This window comes from Oryza sativa, chromosome 1, assembly GCF_034140825.1.
Source record: "Oryza sativa Japonica Group chromosome 1, ASM3414082v1".
Lineage (NCBI taxonomy): Eukaryota > Viridiplantae > Streptophyta > Magnoliopsida > Poales > Poaceae > Oryza > Oryza sativa.
In genome coordinates, this window is record NC_089035.1 from 25,417,442 (window position 1) to 25,436,201 (window position 18,760).

The window sequence follows — 18,760 nt, forward strand, 5'->3', positions numbered from 1 at the left end:
CGTTTCCACCCCACCCCCACCCCCAAGCCAGATCCGAACGCCACACGCGATCCCCCGCCGGCGTCGCCGTCGCACTCCGTCCGCACCCGATCCCCACTGTCACAACTCGCAAGTCGCAACGCGCGCCTCGTCACGCGATAACCGCAGCGGCGGGTCGCGGTCGCCCCTCGGTCGTCTCCGCGGAGCGCGTCTACTACTCGTGCGCTTCTGCTTCCTGTTCAAACCCAACGCTCCACCACATCGCCTGCGTTCCCCACCCCGACTGACCCAGCCTCCAGTAGCCATGGGCAACCGCACGTCGCGCCACCACCGCGCCGCTCCCGAGCAGCCGCCGCCCCAGCCCAAGCCGAAGCCTCAGCCGCAGCAGCAGCAGCAGCAGTGGCCGAGGCCGCAGCAGCCGACCCCGCCGCCGGCGGCGGCGCCGGACGCGGCGATGGGGAGGGTGCTGGGGCGGCCGATGGAGGACGTCCGCGCGACCTACACCTTCGGGCGCGAGCTCGGGCGGGGCCAGTTCGGGGTCACCTACCTCGTCACCCACAAGGCCACGGGGAAGCGCTTCGCCTGCAAGTCCATCGCCACGCGGAAGCTCGCCCACCGCGACGACATCGAGGACGTGCGCCGGGAGGTGCAGATCATGCACCACCTCACGGGCCACCGCAACATCGTCGAGCTCCGGGGCGCCTACGAGGACCGCCACTCGGTCAACCTCATCATGGAGCTCTGCGAGGGCGGGGAGCTCTTCGACCGCATCATCGCCAGGGGGCACTACTCCGAGCGCGCCGCCGCCGCGCTCTGCCGCGAGATCGTCGCCGTCGTGCACAGCTGCCACTCCATGGGGGTCTTCCACCGGGATCTCAAGCCGGAGAACTTTTTGTTCCTCAGTAAAAGCGAGGACTCGCCGCTCAAGGCCACTGACTTCGGTCTTTCCGTTTTCTTCAAGCCTGGTGCGTGCTCGAGGCTTCACTATCTCATTACAGAGGAATGGATCGCGAGATATTTCATTGTTCCAGTGTTTGACTTCATGAGGATTTTGGGTTTACTTAGATCGAGTTGTTGGGTTTGACAGGTCTGAAAGTTTCACCGTTACTAGAATTAGGGGCTAGATGCAACGCTGCAAGTGCCATTATGTTTATACTTATAGATGTTCCAGATGCAGTGTTCTAGTTAGCATTGGATCCATCCACCTTACTCCACTATAGCTTGGGCAATCTCTGTGTTTGCGTTTACCGAGATGGCATTGTACATTTGCATGATTTGCACTTTAGGCACTGGATATTTTCCCCACTGGTAGCTAAATGCTGGCGGCATAGCATGCAAGATCTTCAAAAATGCACTCAGCAATATCAGAAATGCCATCTGAACTTAGTGGGTGAAGCTTGACTCTTCATTATGCAGAAATGTTGGTGACGGTGGAGGATTTTGTTGTTTTAGTGTTTTTCTTTTACAATGATGGTGGGGGATTCTTCATTCTGAACTTGGCTTTATTTTTCTTACACTTGGCATGTGCAAACTGAGTGCTATATGTCCCGTAGGGCCTCGTTGCTAAGTGCTACAAGATCTATTGCACTGGAACTCGTGGTTATGGACCCGAATTCTTTAGTATGGAACAATGTCTTTCCAAGTAAAAACCCCCAGTATATGAAAGAATGGAAAGGTGTTTTCGTTCTTTTCTTGTGGAATAAGAAGCCTCATACCTTAGTGGAAGGAAAATAAGATTTTTTTTTTCAATTAGGTATTTGACCAAATAGGATCGTCTGGTTCCTATAGAACCTATCACTAAAATACTCAATAGGACTAAGTGGAACGAAAAGGATTTTCCTTGAGATGGTAAATGAAAATGCCTATTGTGGATGTTGCAGGGGAGCATTTTAAGGACCTTGTTGGAAGTGCGTATTATGTTGCACCTGAGGTGCTGAAACGAAACTATGGAGCAGAGGCTGACATATGGAGTGCTGGCGTTATTCTTTACATCCTTCTTTCTGGTGTTCCACCTTTTTGGGCAGGTGAGGTGACGTTTGCCGCTTCTTATTTCAGTCAACTTTTTTTGCTTCTGTTGCTAACATAGATGTTCTACCTTCATTTTTTCAGAGAGTGAAGATGGTATATTTGATGCCGTATTACGTGGTCACATTGATTTCTCGTCTGAACCTTGGCCTTCGATATCCAATGGTGCAAAAGATTTGGTTAAGAAGATGTTGCGGCAAGACCCAAAAGAGCGCCTTACTTCTGCTGAAATTTTGAGTAAGTCCACCATAGCTCTTTAATGGCATTCTTATCAACAGAAAAATGCACACTTGTCTAGTAGTTCAGTAGCAAATTGAGATCAAACAATTCTTCTGGTTTCTTCCTATTGTACTTTTTCATGCAAAAGCCTTGACCTGTAGCTAGTAGTTACTGTAGTATCTCAGAGCGAAGACGCTCACTTTTACTGTCCCATTTTTTTTTAAAGAGTATTCGGGTCTTTTTAATAGATAATTTCTGCTCTTGTTTCTATATAAACCGAGTTATCATTTTTACTGTTTGCAAATATAGTTAATGCACCTAATACTTTAAATATACAGACCACCCATGGATTAGAGAGGATGGAGAAGCCCCAGACAAGCCACTTGACATTACAGTTATCAGCAGGATGAAGCAGTTCAGGGCAATGAACAAGCTTAAGAAAGTTGCATTGAAGGTGTCTTCTGAGTATTTATTTTCGCTGCTACCAACTAGTATTGCATCATTAGATAATTCTGACCCTTTTGTTTATAAAACTAGGTTGTTGCAGAGAACTTGTCAGATGAAGAGATTACAGGCTTAAAAGAAATGTTCAGATCCTTGGATACTGATAACAGTGGGACAATAACTCTTGAGGAGCTAAGATCTGGTTTACCAAAACTTGGCACCAAAATTTCTGAATCAGAAATTAGACAGCTGATGGAGGCGGTATGTTTTTGCTCTGCAGGCAGACACTTGAGCTTTCAATTGATTTTTTTTTTAGATAATGGAATATTAATATCCCAGTCACTGCACCCATAGATGCACAAAACTATAATCACTTATTACAAGTTTTCCACAGAAAGCGAAATAAATTAAACATAAAGCAGCATCCTGCCGAAGTGTTTGGCCTTTACTTCGGAGCGCCCGCTCATGGCTTGGTTTCCTATCGCTCCTATGTAGTGGTCGGCCTTAAAAGTATCTTTGGACTCTGGCAATCATGTGTGACTGCGGAGCGCCTATTGCGTGCACGTGCGCGTGCACGGCGAGAGAGAATACTAGTTATGCTTTGCCCAAAGGGACCGGAACAGTCTAGTCTCTAGCTACCTAGCTTCGGCTATTTCAAGTGCCTGCTGAGCTTCTTCCGGATCAATGTTAGCAGCTGATCCTACTTAGAATGAAGCCACATTAAGCTTAATGTAGACTGAGACAGTAACAACATGCTCATTTGAAAGGAATGGTTATATGGAAGAATTTGAGTATTTGGCAGTAGCATGTATACACAACTGTTCTGGTGGTTCCAGCACATGCCATCATATCATTATTTCCTTGTTTTCCCAAACAGGCTGATGTTGATGGAAATGGAACCATTGACTATGCTGAGTTCATATCAGCGACAATGCACATGAACAGATTGGAGAAGGAAGACCACATACTTAAAGCATTTGAGTATTTTGATAAGGACCACAGCGGGTAACTTCAAATCGATTTTTTTTGGGTCTTGTTCTATCTGTTGTTTGTTAGTTCTCATTAATTTGCTAATTTTAAATCTCTCTGAGCAGATACATAACAGTAGATGAGTTGGAAGAAGCTCTGAAGAAGTATGATATGGGGGACGATAAAACGATTAAGGAAATCATCGCTGAAGTAGATACTGATCATGTAAGTATATTCCGTAACACATCTTAAAGCAAGCTCTTTGATAACAAAATGTGCATGTCCCAACCATCCTACAAGGAGAATGCCAAAGATTTCCAATCCTAAAGTACCTTTCTTAAGTAGAATTTGAGCTCAAACACAGGCTGCGAGGCCCATTTATTACAGTGCTAATTTTTCCATTTTTTGTTTTCACAGGATGGAAGAATTAACTACCAGGAGTTTGTCGCCATGATGAGGAACAACAACCCTGAGATTGCTCCCAACCGGCGGCGCATGTTCTAACTTCCTTTACAATTGTTGAAAGAATACTGTTTGGACATCTTTCCTCATTATATTCCAAGAACACCCCTTAAGAGGCTTGATCATCTGAGATCCATACACCTGTTGCCAGGGCTTGGACCCATTTGTACTCAAATGGAGTTGCGCGATATATCATTTGTAGATGCCTGGACCATCATGGATTTCTGAGTGCTGCTTTGTTATTCGTTGCCTCATCATTCAATTTGGAGTGTAACCTCAACGGGATGATCAGTTCAACTGCTCTTCCGAGCGTGTTGCGACTTGTGACTATATGCCACTTGATCGTTTGTATTAGATCAGGTGTTGTAAAACAGATTTTAGTGATAAGATCAGGCAAGGTTATATTATTCTGGAGAAACAGTTTAATCTTGCTTCTGAATTTCCCGGCCGTATGAGAACGTGCTATTCGAGCTGAAACCGTTCGATCTGTCCAGCAGTATTGCTCTCGCTGTTCTTGTCAGGACAAACCTTGCGCTTGCGCGTTTACTGGAGTTTCGCTTTGCACCATACTCTCACCTCACACTGCGCAAAGAACAATTTGGTCATCTACAGTATTTAACTATTTATCTAAGCACGCGTCATAAAGCAACCAATAGATCCCTCATTTCCGAGCATGCTTCAAGGAGGCAAAAATTCAGTAGTCTGCTTTTCTTTTTTGGCTTTTTTTTTCTTCTGTACAAACACATCATACAATCTACATGAATGAAAATGATGGTTGACATACTCCTTTTACATCCACTTATACTGAAAACTGTTATTCTATACCCATATATTAAACATTTAAGTCATCAGAAAGATGACATTAACATTAAGATATAAAAACTTTATCCAAAAGATTCATCTCTAGAGCACTAATATACAAGACACAGACATATTGTAGATGTAATCTGAATTCCGTGGTTGTACTTCGTTGTGACAGGGCTGGACAAACTGGAGGCTTGAAATTGATCAACGAACAGAAACGTTTTTCATCTTTCCCGACTTGTGCTTGACAAAGAAAGCAGCTAGCATACTTTTGGTACGGAGGGGAGCCTTTTGGATTTGACGCCCTCTTGGGTTGTCAAAAGAACTAAATGACGATAGATGCCTGACACCAGGTTGATCCTGCAAATACAGAACATGTGATTTCACATTAGTGGGAAATGATAATTTGAACCTGGAAAATTAAGAATTCCTAGAGAATGTAATGCTCATTTGCAAGTTTTACAGCATAAAAATAGTCAGGTCTTAAACCACTCATCAAGTTGTTTACCTTCATGCCAACATTATGCATAGCAAAATCAGAGCTGGCCAAGTTTGTCTGCAGATGCTTGGGCAATGGAGATGTTGATGGTTCCTTACCTGAAACAAAAGCAATTCCAAATGAGGTGTTAGCCACCTGTACAAATATTATAAACTATCCAGAAGTCTGCCTAAGATACACTCAGTGCCAATCATGAAAGTAAATCACACTACTGGGGTGTACTAAGCAATAAAAGCAATTAAATAGAATGGTGGAAAACCTCTCGATGCAGGTTTTGTAGCCTTTGTTTCTTCTAGGCTGAAAAAAATAGAGACAACAGAATTACACAGGAAGAATCATAGAGTAAGCGACCAACTTCACAATAGGCAAAATAGAGCTGGCATGCTTACACAAATTCAGATTGGCGTGCTCCATTGGTTTTGGAGTTTTTCTCTGAAGCCAAATGCCAGAAAAGGGTTTTTGCTGAAGAGAAAAAACCATTTTAGTGCAGGTACTTTATATCAAGATTTAATTGTGTGCTGAGTGCCAAGAAATTGCACCTGAGGGATAAGGTCTAGGCCTTGAGTCAATATCAGCATCAGTTTGCATCTCAGAGAAAGCCTGCATTCTTTTGTTCGCCAAAGCTGAGCTCATAGAGAAAAAATAGCAAGTTAAATTAGGTGCTAATAGTTTCTTCAGTAGAGAATTACATCTTTTTTTACACGTCCTTACTCGGTACAATGTAATGTTTGTGATGTCTTGTGGCGGTTCCGGTCATCTGCTGCTGCCTAATGCCTTCTTTATCCGTGTAAGTTTGGCAGGTGAGGACTTGCTAGATATTGAGCAATAAGAATGTCAGTTTAACTCCTGGTCTGCATCAACACAAATTCCTGAGTTAAACAGCAGTACCTGGTTCAAGCATGCTACTTTCAGCTCAAGAGTGGAAACTTCTGAAGCCTGTTGTTCATACAGGTCTGTCAGTTTGTAGGCAACTGTGCCAAGGTGGTCAACCGCATTCACCAAAGCCCTCACAGCATAATCCTTCAAGTTGTCTAGAACCCTGACATAAATAAGCATATGAAATCAGATCAGACTCCCAATGATTGTCACATTTTCGTGTACTCAAATCCTAGCAGCCAGATGCAGAAAATGAACACAACCATTTGACAGCAAGTGATATGCAGTGAGGATATCAGAACTTAGTACAAAGTAGACTGAAATAAACAACGGATGGATTATTGCAAGTAAACTCAACATTTCCAGACCCTATGCTGCACCAAGATTAATTATCTACCAGTGTCTCGGTAAGGGATCGTTATGAATGCAGGAATTTCGCATGCAAAAAAAAAAATTCAGATTTCGCAAGAATTATTTAAGGTCCCTGTGTTCCAACTCGCAAATGTGGCCCAAGTTTCTAGTTCACAAGTAATTTCCTCATCCATTTCTGCTATTTGTATATGCTCAGCTAACTCTGAACTGATTCACCATTTAAACCTACTACACACCAACCGCAACCTTTCTAGCACCAAACGAGAAACTATGTGGATAGAGCAATCATAAACAAGTTCATGGTCCCATAGTAGCATCAAGCAACCAATAATTTGCCCACACGCACAAATTCTTGCCACAAATTTTGCCTGCTAGAGCTGGGATTCGAATCGCAGTAGAAACGAAAACGAAAACAAAAAAAAAAACTCACATCTGCTTCTGCTCGCTGTGGAGGTACGACTTCTCGCAGTACTCCGACGCCGAGTAGAGCTGCGGCCGCAGGTTCTTGAGCTCCTGCGCGACATCAGTTCAACCAAAAGAATCAAGAACTGCAATTCATTTCAGAGAAAGAAAAAAAAAACGAGCCTCGCGGCGCCGCGGGATCTCTCCCGGATCCGGGTCCCCGGCCGGCCGGCAGGCCTACCTGGAGCGCCTTGACGAAGCTCTTGCTCCGCTCCATGGACGCCTCGTCGACGGTGGTGGGAGCGGGACCTCCCCCGCCGCCCTCCTCCCCGACCCCGGCGACCGCGAGGCCGCCAAGCCCCGCCGCCCACGCCTGCTGCTGCTGCATATCCCCTCGCCTTCCTCCTCCCGAGTCGCTCGCTGCAGTTCTTGTTCGGTAGGAAGCCGGCTACTTAGCGGCGGGGGCAAGGCACGTGAGGAGGAAGCAAGGAAGCGATGCTCCTCCTCCTCTCCTCTCCCTGCCGGCGCGCGGCAGCAGCAGCAGGCAGGCAGGCAGGAGAAGCGTATCGGTGGGGGTGGTGGCCGCGTGCGCGAGTGGGAGCGGAGGCAGGTGGGGGCGCGCGCGGATGGCGACGGCGGCCGCGGCGTGGTGGTGGTGGTTACTGGTCACTTTAAGCCGCTCGTAGTAGGAGTAGGAGTCAATGCTTCGCTTCGCTTCGCTTGGCGGATGGCGGTAGCGAGATTAGGGAATCGATTGCCTCCTTTTCCGCCTGTCGATGGATGGATCGATCGACCAGCTAGCTTGCGTGGTTCGGTTCTCTGCCGGTGGATGGATCTTGATTCTTGCGGCCACTAGAAAAAGGCGCGTGTTTGTCTCTCCTCGTCATCTCGACGACGACGACGACTTGGAGTGAGGAGCGCATGATTTCGCTATGGCCACCCAGGCTATGAGAGCAAGTTTCACGGTAGAGGTGATGGTCATATGGCCTGGCCTGTTTGGTAGAGCTCCAAATCCTAAATTTAGTTACAGGAGTTGGGTCTAGAGTAGAGTTGTGGAGCTACCTAAATCCAGCTCCACCTCTCTAGTTTATTTTGTGAGAGAGCTGAAACTGTTTGGCTAGTTATAGCTCTAGGAGAAGTAGAGCTGGAGCTGGAGCTAGAGCTGTGCTAAACATGCTTCTAATTTTATAAAAAAAATATGACTATTAGGGAAAGACCTAATATCAAATAAATAGAGCTAACCAGAAAACCCTATAGGCGTTTCTCCTAATTTTACACACACCATCTTCTTATTAATTAGGAGATAGTTTATACGAAATAAGGAATTTTATGGTCCTTCAGAAATCTCTTTTAAATATGTGATTCGAATTTTGGGCCTACAATATATTCGGATTAGTTTCCTAATAGAAGTTGACTATTAGGATTAGTTTCCTAGTATGACTCTAAGTCTTTCCCCACTAGGACTCCTAGATTTCTCCTATATATAGGGCCTGTTTGGTTGGGTATTTCAACTTACCACACCTCAAGTTAGCACATGCCAAAAGTGTGGCGAACGAAATCCTTGCCATAGCTTTGGCTCAAAAATGTGTGGCAAAGCAGCTAGAAGCTGCCTAACTTTCTTTGGCAGGCTAAACTATGGAAGCAAAACAAACAAGGGCTAAGCGGTTGTGGCTGACTAACATGAGGTGCGGCATTCTGTGGCATGGATCCAAACAGCCCCATACTCTTGTAAGCCGCACGGGGAGGGTGCGACAGTCCAATGTACCCCATGCGTTTGTATCCAACTCCTCTGTAGTGATCATTGCCGGTCGGCGCCCGTGGTTTTTTCCTGCAAAGGTTTTCCACATAAAATTCGTGTCTCCGTTGTGTATCTATTTTATTAACAACCTCGAGGTAACTAAATTTTACTCTAAATTTTTTTGGTACTTTAAGGTACTCAGTGCCTAGAGGCACCAAATATTACACTAGAAAATATGGTACCTCTAGGTACATTATTAAGGATGATAAAATTACCCATACAACATATTGCCTCTAATGCACTTGTCCCAATATACTACTCATACCTTATTTTTTTTAATTCAATCCATTGATTTTTTTCCCTTATCTATCTAGGAGTTTGTATAGAGACTACCCTTTACATAAGGGGTGGCAACTCCTCTCTTTCTTTCTTTTTTTCTCTTTTCTATCTCATTATGTAATTTTAGAGCCTCATCGGTATGCCTAATAAGCCAAAGCAAAAGGGCAAAATATGAACTTTCAAACTTGATTTTGAAGCATTTTCAATGTAATTTCTTTTTAGTATTGGTTTTTAAGCCGTTACGAACAAGTGTATAAAAATTTACCTATAAATTAATTTTATTCCCTAATAAGTCTAAACGATTTATTAAGTAATATTGGCAACCCATGAGGCTCTTACATGGTACTCCCTTCGTTTCATATTATAAAACTTTCTAGCATTGCCCATATTTATATATATGTTGTCTAGATTCATATATGTGATTCATTAGTGTGTGTGTGTGTATATATATATATATATATATATATATATATATATATATATATATATATATATATATATATATATATATATATATATATATATATATATATATATATATGAACGGATAATGTTAGAAAGTCTTCTAATATAAAACGGAGGAAGTACTATATCAAACAAGAGGTATGAGGTCCATAGTACTTGTTCTGAGGAGGGAGGAGCAATGTGTCCTGGGCGTTTGGGCCACTTGGCTGTAGCAGTGCAGTGGTAGTACTAGTTCTTGGGTTGGAGTAAACTACAAGCTGCAGGGTACAAGCACGGCGAGGGAGAGCTGTCAAGGGGCTGCTGGAGATTAGTCCATGACAGTACTTATACCTCGTAACAGAGGTTTTAACTATGTTAGCACAGTGAGTGTAAAAGAGTACGGGGCCTCCTTTCAAACGTTGATTTAAAAATGTATGTGATCTGGTACCAAACCTCTTAATGTTAATTCGTATTTTGAGGAAAAATATAAACTCTAAAACAATGGCTTTTCTAGGTAGTGCTGGTCGTGGCTACTGCATATTACAAGAAGAAAAAGAGTATTGTTCACCATTTTATTTCTGAAATGAACTGGTTTAGAGCAGCAGCTACCACAGCGAAAAGAAACCTAAAAGAAACAACTGAAATAACATAAACAACATTTTGTTCAATTTCTACGCATTTCAATGTTTATATACACTGAACAACACAACAGATGACTAGAGCAACGAACAGTTAAATGAAAGACTAGATTGTCCCATCCTTGGTTTCATCTTTTCTCCCTTTTAGCTATGATGCCCTTCTAGCTCCCATTTCATCTCTTTTCCACCATCAGCCTAGCCTCTTGATGTCATGTAACTATGATGCGGCGCACCTAACCACGTTCAAGAAATAGCGTAGATGGGTATGCACGAGATCATGGTGTTTGCTCGTACAATCTTTATTTGCTTTGGTATTTGCCTTAACTTGCATGATTAGTTAAGATTTCTATAAAAATCCTCCATTTTAAAGGACACTCGGCTCTATATATTGTGTATTCTACGTACTAATAGAAAAGTCAGGTATTTGGTAAAAAGCCCAGGCAACAAACAACTAGCACTACAACCCATGTTTTCACGGCAGTTAATTTCCGACGATGAAACATGGTTAGAGCCCGGTCAGCCGTTCATCTAGCCTAAGAAACGGATCCACCAGTGAGCGCATGTTGCATTATTGAATTGGAGTCCTACCAAAAAGTCCAACGGGACAGTCGGACACATATATTCAACTAATTCAAAGTCCATGACTTACCGCTTAAAAAAAAATTAAGAAAGCACATGGGTTCAGAGCAAAGAAATTTTAGCCTGGACAGTGAGATGATGCCGGACCCTATGTACCTGCAGAAATAGCCAATAGGAAACAGGTTTTAATTTAGATCGGTTGCTGAAAAAGCAAGGAGGGGAGTCCTGTCCCATGTTTGTTGCAAGTACAAAGTTTCCATGGGGCAAACCCGGTGGTTGCCAGGTAGAGTAGTTCATGAATGCTCTTGGTTTTGGCTGCTTGATGGATTGACTAGATGCATTTAGGTGCACCTAATCCCGCAATGACATTTAAGAACTCATCAAGTGCAGCTTTCATTGTCAAAACAAAAGGGGCATACACTATTAGTATCCGTTACTGTTCATGATAAATACATTTCAATTCATGGAGTAAAACAGACACGTCCAAACCCTATAGAAGTTGTTCCAAACCCTATACAAAATCTGGGTTGTGTTTAGTTCCTGAAAAAAGTTGAAAGTTTGAGAAAAAATTGAAAGTTTGAAAAAAAGTTAGAAGTTTATGTGTGTAGGAAAGTTTTGGATTTGATGGAAAGTTGGAAGTTCGGGGTAGTTAGGGGTGAACTAAACACGGCCACACGGCCCTGATGATGTGGAATTCCCTAGCTCAAACGCATATTAGATCTAAGTGGATTTTGAATGGACAAAAGTAGTTACACAAAACGCCACAACTTAGTTGAGAAAACGAACAATATGCCACTCTATAAGATGGGTGGGATAAAATGCCACTCAATACAATGCACCGGATAAAATGCCACTCAATACGTTGCCTACCGGATGAAATGCCACTTTAGAGATTTTTGTGCCCAAAATGCCCCTAGAGAGAGAGAGGGAACAGAGGGAGAGGGGAGGGCCGGCCGGGCGGCGTGGAGGCCTCTCCGGGCGGTGGCGGCAGCGGCCGGCTGGGAGGAGGATAGGGCGGCGGCCGGTGGGGGGATGAAGAGGCGACGGCGGTGGAGGCGACGACGCGGGAACGCGGCGAGCCTACCCGCGCGTTCGCCAGGAGGCGGCAGCGGCGGGGGTAGGGGGAGGATGAGGAGGCGACGCAGGGGGAGGAGCGCTGGGGAGGGCCGGGCTGGCGGCGCCGGATGCCTCGCGCGGACAGCGGCGGCGGCAGCCGGCGGGGACGACAGGGGGGAGGAGTACAGGGTGGAGGAAGAGACGACGGCGATGGAGCCTCAGACCGTCGTCCCCGTCGCCGCGCCATCCTCCTCCCCCCGTCATCCTTCCCCACTTCGGCGCCCTCCCCCGATGGAGCCGGCACTGTCGTCCCCCTGGCGGCGCAGTCCTCCTCCCCTTCTCGCCGCCCACCCCCGCACGCTCGCTGCCCACCGGCGACGAGCACGACCGACGTCGTTCGTCTCTCCCTTCCTCTCTCTCCATAGTAGGGGTATTTTAGTCTCAAAACTACTCAAAGTGGCAAAGTATACTGATGATAAGCTATTGAGTAGCATTTTATCCTTTGCACTCTAATGGATGGCATTTTATCCTTTGCAATCTTGTGGAGTGGCATATTGTCTGTTTTTTTCCAACTTAATTCAAAATTTGAGATATGCCATCATGACCCACATGTCATTGACTTATGTGGGTCCTACATGTCATTGAGATACTGATGGCATATCTCAAACTTTGCAAAATTATAATGACATTGTTCCAATTTACCCTTTAACCTAGAACTAGAAGGCATGGTGAAACTCTAGCTGCAGAAAAAAAAACAAAACAAAATGTGTCCTACCAACACCATCCCTTGAGGGCAATGGTGCATACAGTACATTTTAAACTTATTCACTTAATTGTAACTTTTAACCTTATTAAATTTTGGCTTTATAAAACTCTAGTAGGGTAACAAACCAAACATATGTTAGAAATCTTAGTAGTTTTTCACATCAGCTATGTTACCAAACTTTGATAATTCTAGATATTTGCACTTTTCAAAGTTCAACCAAATTTTAGTAAGGTAGAGTTGAGAGTGGCTACAAATTGGACAAGTCCTTTATTCTATGTCAATCCTAGGCTTTCAATTTTGTTTTTTTTTTGTCTACGACAAGATTTAATAATTACCAAAACTTTAACGAAGTTGTTTGGAGTGTTCCTTTTTTTTGGGCAAGATCAACTAGCCCTAGATTTGTAATATTGTAAAGAAATGAATGTCAAATAATTTTTCAATACCATTTAAAAAAACAAAACCAAATGGATGATAGATTTTTTACAGGGATAAGTCCATTTTACACCCCCAAACTCTTATGTTTGCCTAAAATATACCCCGAACTACAAAATCAGGTATAATATACCCCTAACTATCAATACCAATCATTTTACGCCCTCGAGCAATTTTAAGACTGGTTTTGATTCATTTGAACGCCACATCAGCATAGTCCCACCAGTCAAACCATCTCACCGGTCACGTGTGGAGAGGGGCAAGGAAGAGGGGCTGTGATGAGGAAAATGAGGAATAGAAGGTTGGAGGCAGCCAATGAGCTCCCTCCCTCCACTCCCCGCTAGCCCATCCATGACAAGGCACATGCAACGGAGGGGGGAAAAGCTACGTCAAGCGGCAGCGCGGTATCTGACAAGGCATCATCGCCTGGTCAAGGACAAGGTCCAGCTCAAGCTCCGCATCCGCTTCTTCCTTGTTTAGCTCGAACTCCTCATCTCAAAGCCTAGTCGCCTTCGCTGAACTCGGCATCCCCAAGTAGCTCGAGCTCGTGTTTGTGCTCCAGCTCAAGGAAGTGAGGCAGGATGTTGGATCTTTAGCTTGTGCTCGCCAACGCTCGGCCCAGAATGGGGCAGTGACAAGGGGGCGGCGACGGGGGAGGGTGATCTAGAGCTCACCGGCTCTCAGAAGGGTAGTTGGGAGGGAGAGATCAAGCTCACCAGCGCTCAGGGGTGCGGCAACAAAGGGGGAGTAGAGAGAAGGGGAAAAAAGCGCTCATCGTCAGCCGCTCTTGAAGCCTCACTAGCCGCACTGTGTGGGGTAAGAGAGACGGAGGAGAGGGAGAAAGGAGGAAGAAGATGAAGTGGGTGAGCCCTCTATTGTTTAGATGATGTGGATTTATTGAACAGTTGGCATCCTATGAGATATCCACGTGTAGCAAAACTATAGTAAAACAACTCGAGGGGGTAAAATATTCAGTATTGATAGTTAGGTGATGCATTATACCTAACTAGCATGGTGGCCCGCGCAGATTACGCGGCTAGCATCATTATATTTTCTCTCATATAATAGCATATATGTTTTCTTAATGTATTATTCAAATATATTAAAATGACAACATAATTTTAAATTTTGTACTAACTTTACGAAACTACTAATGTGTAATATTCATATTGTATTTTATATGCGTGTTAGTTATTAATTATTTTTAATATCAAATTTTAGTTATTTGTAAATTATATTCCTATATGGACTCTAGACTCGTCTTTCAATATTTTTTTAATTCCGAATCTTCGTTATCTGTAAATTGTATTTCTATATATAGATTCTAGTATCTTCTTCCAATATTATTTATTTTTAATTCTTATTTTTTTTATTATTTCTAATTATATTTCTATGTGGACTCTAAACTCATCTTTCAATATTTTTTAATTTTTAATTTCAAATTTCAGCTACTTCTAAATTGTATTTCTATATTGACTTTAGACTCTTCTTCCCATGTTTTGTTTAAATTCCGAATTTTAGTTATTTGTAAATTATATTTTTGTACGAACTCTAAACTCTACTTTTAATTTTATTATGTTTATTCCGAATTTTAATTAGTTTTAAATTCCTATATGGACTCTATACTCTACTTCTAATATTCCTTATTTTTAATTCCGAATTTATATTATTTCTTAATTGTATTTTTATATGGACTCTATACTCTACTTCTAATATTCCTTATTTTTCAATTCCGAATTTCAGTTATTTATAAATTGTATTTCTATATGACTCTAGTCTCCTCTTCCAATATTCCTTATTTTTAATTCCGAATTTCAGCTGTTTCTAAATTGTATTTCTATATGGACTCTAGTCTCCTCTTCCTATATTTCTTATTTTTTAATTCCGAATTTCAACTCTTTCTAAATTGTATTTCTATATGGACTCTAGTCTCCTCTTCCAATATTTCTTATTTCTTAATTCTGAATTTCAACTATTTCTAAATTGTACTTCTATATCAACTCTGTTTTTCTTTTTCTTCGATTAATATGGGAATTTTAGGCCGTGAGAGCGAACGTGGAGGCTCATTTTTCTATTTCTTTAATAAGTTAATAGATTTTGTAGCTAGGAGGTGTATTTAGATAAACAAAAAGCTTAGGGATGTAAAATGAACTTATTCCTTTTTTACCTGGTTCATTTGGGCAATGAACCAAACATGCCCATAATAACCGTAGTCATAATTTAACCATGATGGCTTGCCATGTACGAATAATATTGAGCATGAAGATACACATGTATGGTCAGTGTGAGCACATCGTCATTGAATGTGCCCAAGCAAGGCCTACACATGGCATATGCTATGCTCCACATGCTTGCGCTCTCGTACACCTACGCGTGCCCACTTAACCCAGTGTGTCAGTTTTTTTTTTAAAAAAAATACCCAGTGGGTCCAAGGCTCCAAGCCTAATGAAAATTAAAACGTTTCAAAAAAAAATAAATAAGAGTAAATTTCACGAAACTACAGGTATTTTGGTCAAATTATCAGAAAACTACAGATTTAACATGATGTATTACAAAACTACAGATTTAACACTAATTTTATCACGGAACTACAGATTTAAGATAAAATATCTCAAAACTATAAATTTTAGTAACAAAGATATCACAAAACTATATGTTTAATATCAATTAATCATAAAACTTGAACATTTTCAACTCAAACATAATATTAGTGCAACGAATTTAACCCCCAAAATATGTAGTTTTGTGATAATTTTATTATTAAATATGTAGTTTTGTGATAATTAGTCTTAAACATGTAGTTTTGTGATAAATTTGTTGCTAAATTTGTAGTTTTGTGATAATTTGGTCAAAGTATATGTAGTTTTGTGAAATTTACTCAATAAATAATTTTCACCGGTTTTCTAGAAGAAATTAGCAAAAGTATATTATTACCGCTGAAGAGAGGGGAGGGGGCGAGTTTTATATCAGGACTTAGCGCGATGAGTGCTCGGCTTTGCACGAAGGAAATCGGACGGATGCGAACTCACAGCACTACAGAACGAACTTGCACGATTAAATAATTAATTACCATCATAAGCAATTACTCCCTCCGTTCTAAAATATAAGCATTTCTAGCAATGAGTCTGGACATATATATGTCTAGATTTATAGATAGAAGTTGTTATATTTGAGAACGGAGGTAGTAATCAATTAGCCATTATTTTTTCATCACGTCGTAAGCATTTAATTAATAGCTAATTTATCCTAAGACGATTTCGGGCCTTGTGGCTGACGTGGCGTCTACATAGCAGGTTTGACTTGGTTCTCGTCCTAATATAAAAATTAAAAAGTCAGTCAGTCGGTGACAATGGAGCTCGAGGATGGCCGGGAGGAAGAGGGAAGAAGGAGGCGCTGACGTGCTATCGATCATGGAGATAGAGATGAGGGTGGGACCCACTGACATGTGGGTCCAACTTTTTTTTTTATCTTTTGTCTTACATACTATTTAATCTTTATAATTTGCTTCCGGTGCCATTTCACCGTCACGTAAGACAAGAACTAAGTCAAATTAGTCATGTAAGTGCCACGTTAGCCGAAACCGTCATCCAAACCACATTGGAATCTTATTTGCACTGGTTTTGACTGTTGATGTATATGGTAATTTGGTTCAGGAACGAAAATCGAACTCGCTGTCAAGTTAAGGACCAAAAATGAACTTACTCCAATCCACATCGTTATACCGCGGATGGGCCACCATGGGCCTAATATAAACGGGTCAGACATTAACTGCAAAAGACAGGCGACAGAAGCAAACCAGAACGACAGGACAGATCGAACGTTCCCTTTATTTCCTGACGAAACAACAAACAACACCTCAATCAGCAAGAACACTGTACAATTCCTCCTGATCAAAATTTCCCTACGCCCTAATTTACACCATGGACCTTGGTCAGGTCCATGCGTGCAGCCCACGCTGGCAGGCACGCTTCAACCAACACAAGGCAGAACGTTACAACCTCGCAAGGTGCAGCGACACGAGAACGCCGACGAAAACGTGCCAACTCCCGACACAAACGCCCGCGCCGACGCCGACGCTGGGAGCAGCAGCCGCCGCCGCCGGCAAGCCGCCGGTGTTCCTCAGGCGGCCTCCCAGGTGCTGCGTCGTGCGGCTCCTGACGCTGTCGCAGTCGGCGACGCCGGCCAGCGCGACGACGCCCTCAAGGCCCTGCTGCTTGGCGTCGTAGCAGAGCCCCTCGTTGCCGCCGACGCGGAGCTTCTTGCCTAGCCGCCACATCATCTGCTTCCCGAACGGGATCGGCCCCACCAGCCGGTTGCCGTCCACGCGGAGCTCGCTCGCCCGCTCCAGCCGCCGGAAGCTCGCCGGGATCACCCCGGTGAACTCGTTGTTGTCCAGCCGCAGCACCCGGAGGTGGCCCAGCTCCCCGATCGACTCCGGCAACGACCCTTCCAGCCCCATGCCGGAGAGGACCAGCGTCGTCAGCGCCCTGAGCCCGGCGAAGATGTCGCCGGGGACCGTCGTGAACTGCATCCGGTTGTCGCCGAGGATGAGCGACCGCAGCGACGACAGCCTGCCGAGCGCCGCCGGGATCGGGCCGGACAGCGCGTTGTGGCTGAGGTCGAGCAGGATGAGGTCGGACAGGTCGCCGAGCGCGTCGGGGATCGTGCCGGCGAAGCGGTTCTGGCTGAGGTCGAACTTGAGCAGCGAACGGCATTGCCCTAGGCTCGCCGGGACGCCGCCCTGCAGCGCGTTGTGGCTGAGGTCCAGGATGCTTAGGTGCTGGAACTTGAAGGGTGGCACCTCGCCGGCGAGCTGGTTGTAGCTCAGGTCGAGAAGCTGGAGGTGCGCGAGGGACTGGACGGTGGCTGGGATGGCGGATGTGAGGTTGTTGCCATGGAGGTCGAGCACCCGCAGCGCCGTCAGGTTCCCGAGCTCCGGCGGGATCGCCCCGACGTGGCCGTTCTCCCGGAGCACCAGCGAACGGAACGCCGGGCCGAGGCGGCCGAGGAACGCCGGGACGGGCTGCGGGTTGGCCGTGAAGCATCGGTAGAAGAAGAGCGACCTGAGGTGCGGCAGCGCGAGCACGGCCGGCGACAGCGTGGCCCGCGCCGCGTCGCACGCCGGGAAGGCGGTGTCGTCGGAGAGCGCGCCGAAGGAGAGCGACACGACGTGGTACACCTCCCCGCGGTCGGGCACGCACTCGATGCCGTGCCACCGCCCGCGGCACACGTCGGCGATGCCCGACGCCCACCCGTTCCCCGTCGCCGCCATCACCTCCTGCACCGCGCGCTGCTCCGCCGGATCGGTGCGCGCCCGGTCCGACAGCCCCGTCTGCGGCGCGTTCACCAGCGCCGCCGACGACGACGAGTCCGGCACCACCACCGTGAACTCCCCCCTGCACACCGCAACCAGCACCGCCACGACGGCCACCACCACCGTCGCCGCCGCCGTCGCGGAGAGCGCAGAGGCCACCATATCACCTTGCACGCTCGTGCGACGCGATGCGCTCGGAAGGGTCACGACCGTTGGGAATTTGGAGGGAAGAGGGTGGCAGAAGGCGCAGGTTTTATAGTGTCAGAGGCGCGCGCGCCGAGGCCGCCGACTCGCGGAGGCCGCAGTGTTCGTGGCGGGTGAATGCGGCGAGAGACGAGTAAATGGTGGTCACGGGATATGGGGGAGAAATGGAGTAAATGAACTGAGGATTTGCCTGCATTCA

General features: G+C 45.0%; 3 protein-coding genes across 3 annotated transcripts; 1 reads left to right on the forward strand and 2 right to left on the reverse strand.

Annotated features, from left to right (window-relative positions):
- The first annotated feature begins 169 nt into the window (after positions 1-169).
- Positions 170-4,505, forward strand: LOC4326638 (calcium-dependent protein kinase 1-like). Its single transcript, NM_001398043.1, has 8 exons — positions 170-944; positions 1,860-2,003; positions 2,089-2,241; positions 2,562-2,677; positions 2,761-2,928; positions 3,545-3,672; positions 3,762-3,861; positions 4,054-4,505. Exons 1-8 carry the CDS (start codon positions 284-286, stop codon positions 4,138-4,140), a joined length of 1,557 nt encoding a protein of 518 aa, NP_001384972.1. The 5' UTR covers positions 170-283; the 3' UTR covers positions 4,141-4,505.
- Positions 4,506-4,815: 310 nt separating this feature from the next.
- Positions 4,816-7,878, reverse strand: LOC4326639 (probable protein ABIL1). Its single transcript, NM_001398275.1, has 9 exons — positions 7,293-7,878; positions 7,080-7,162; positions 6,290-6,440; positions 6,113-6,212; positions 5,941-6,024; positions 5,791-5,863; positions 5,661-5,698; positions 5,411-5,499; positions 4,816-5,262 (listed from the first exon to the last, which is right to left on the reverse strand). Exons 1-9 carry the CDS (start codon positions 7,437-7,439, stop codon positions 5,107-5,109), a joined length of 921 nt encoding a protein of 306 aa, NP_001385204.1. The 5' UTR covers positions 7,440-7,878; the 3' UTR covers positions 4,816-5,106.
- An 8,976-nt stretch (positions 7,879-16,854) lies between these two features.
- Positions 16,855-18,633, reverse strand: LOC107276638 (protein TOO MANY MOUTHS). Its single transcript, XM_026022563.2, has one exon. It carries the CDS (start codon positions 18,517-18,519, stop codon positions 17,035-17,037), a length of 1,485 nt encoding a protein of 494 aa, XP_025878348.1. The 5' UTR covers positions 18,520-18,633; the 3' UTR covers positions 16,855-17,034.
- Between the last annotated feature and the right edge of the window lie 127 nt (positions 18,634-18,760).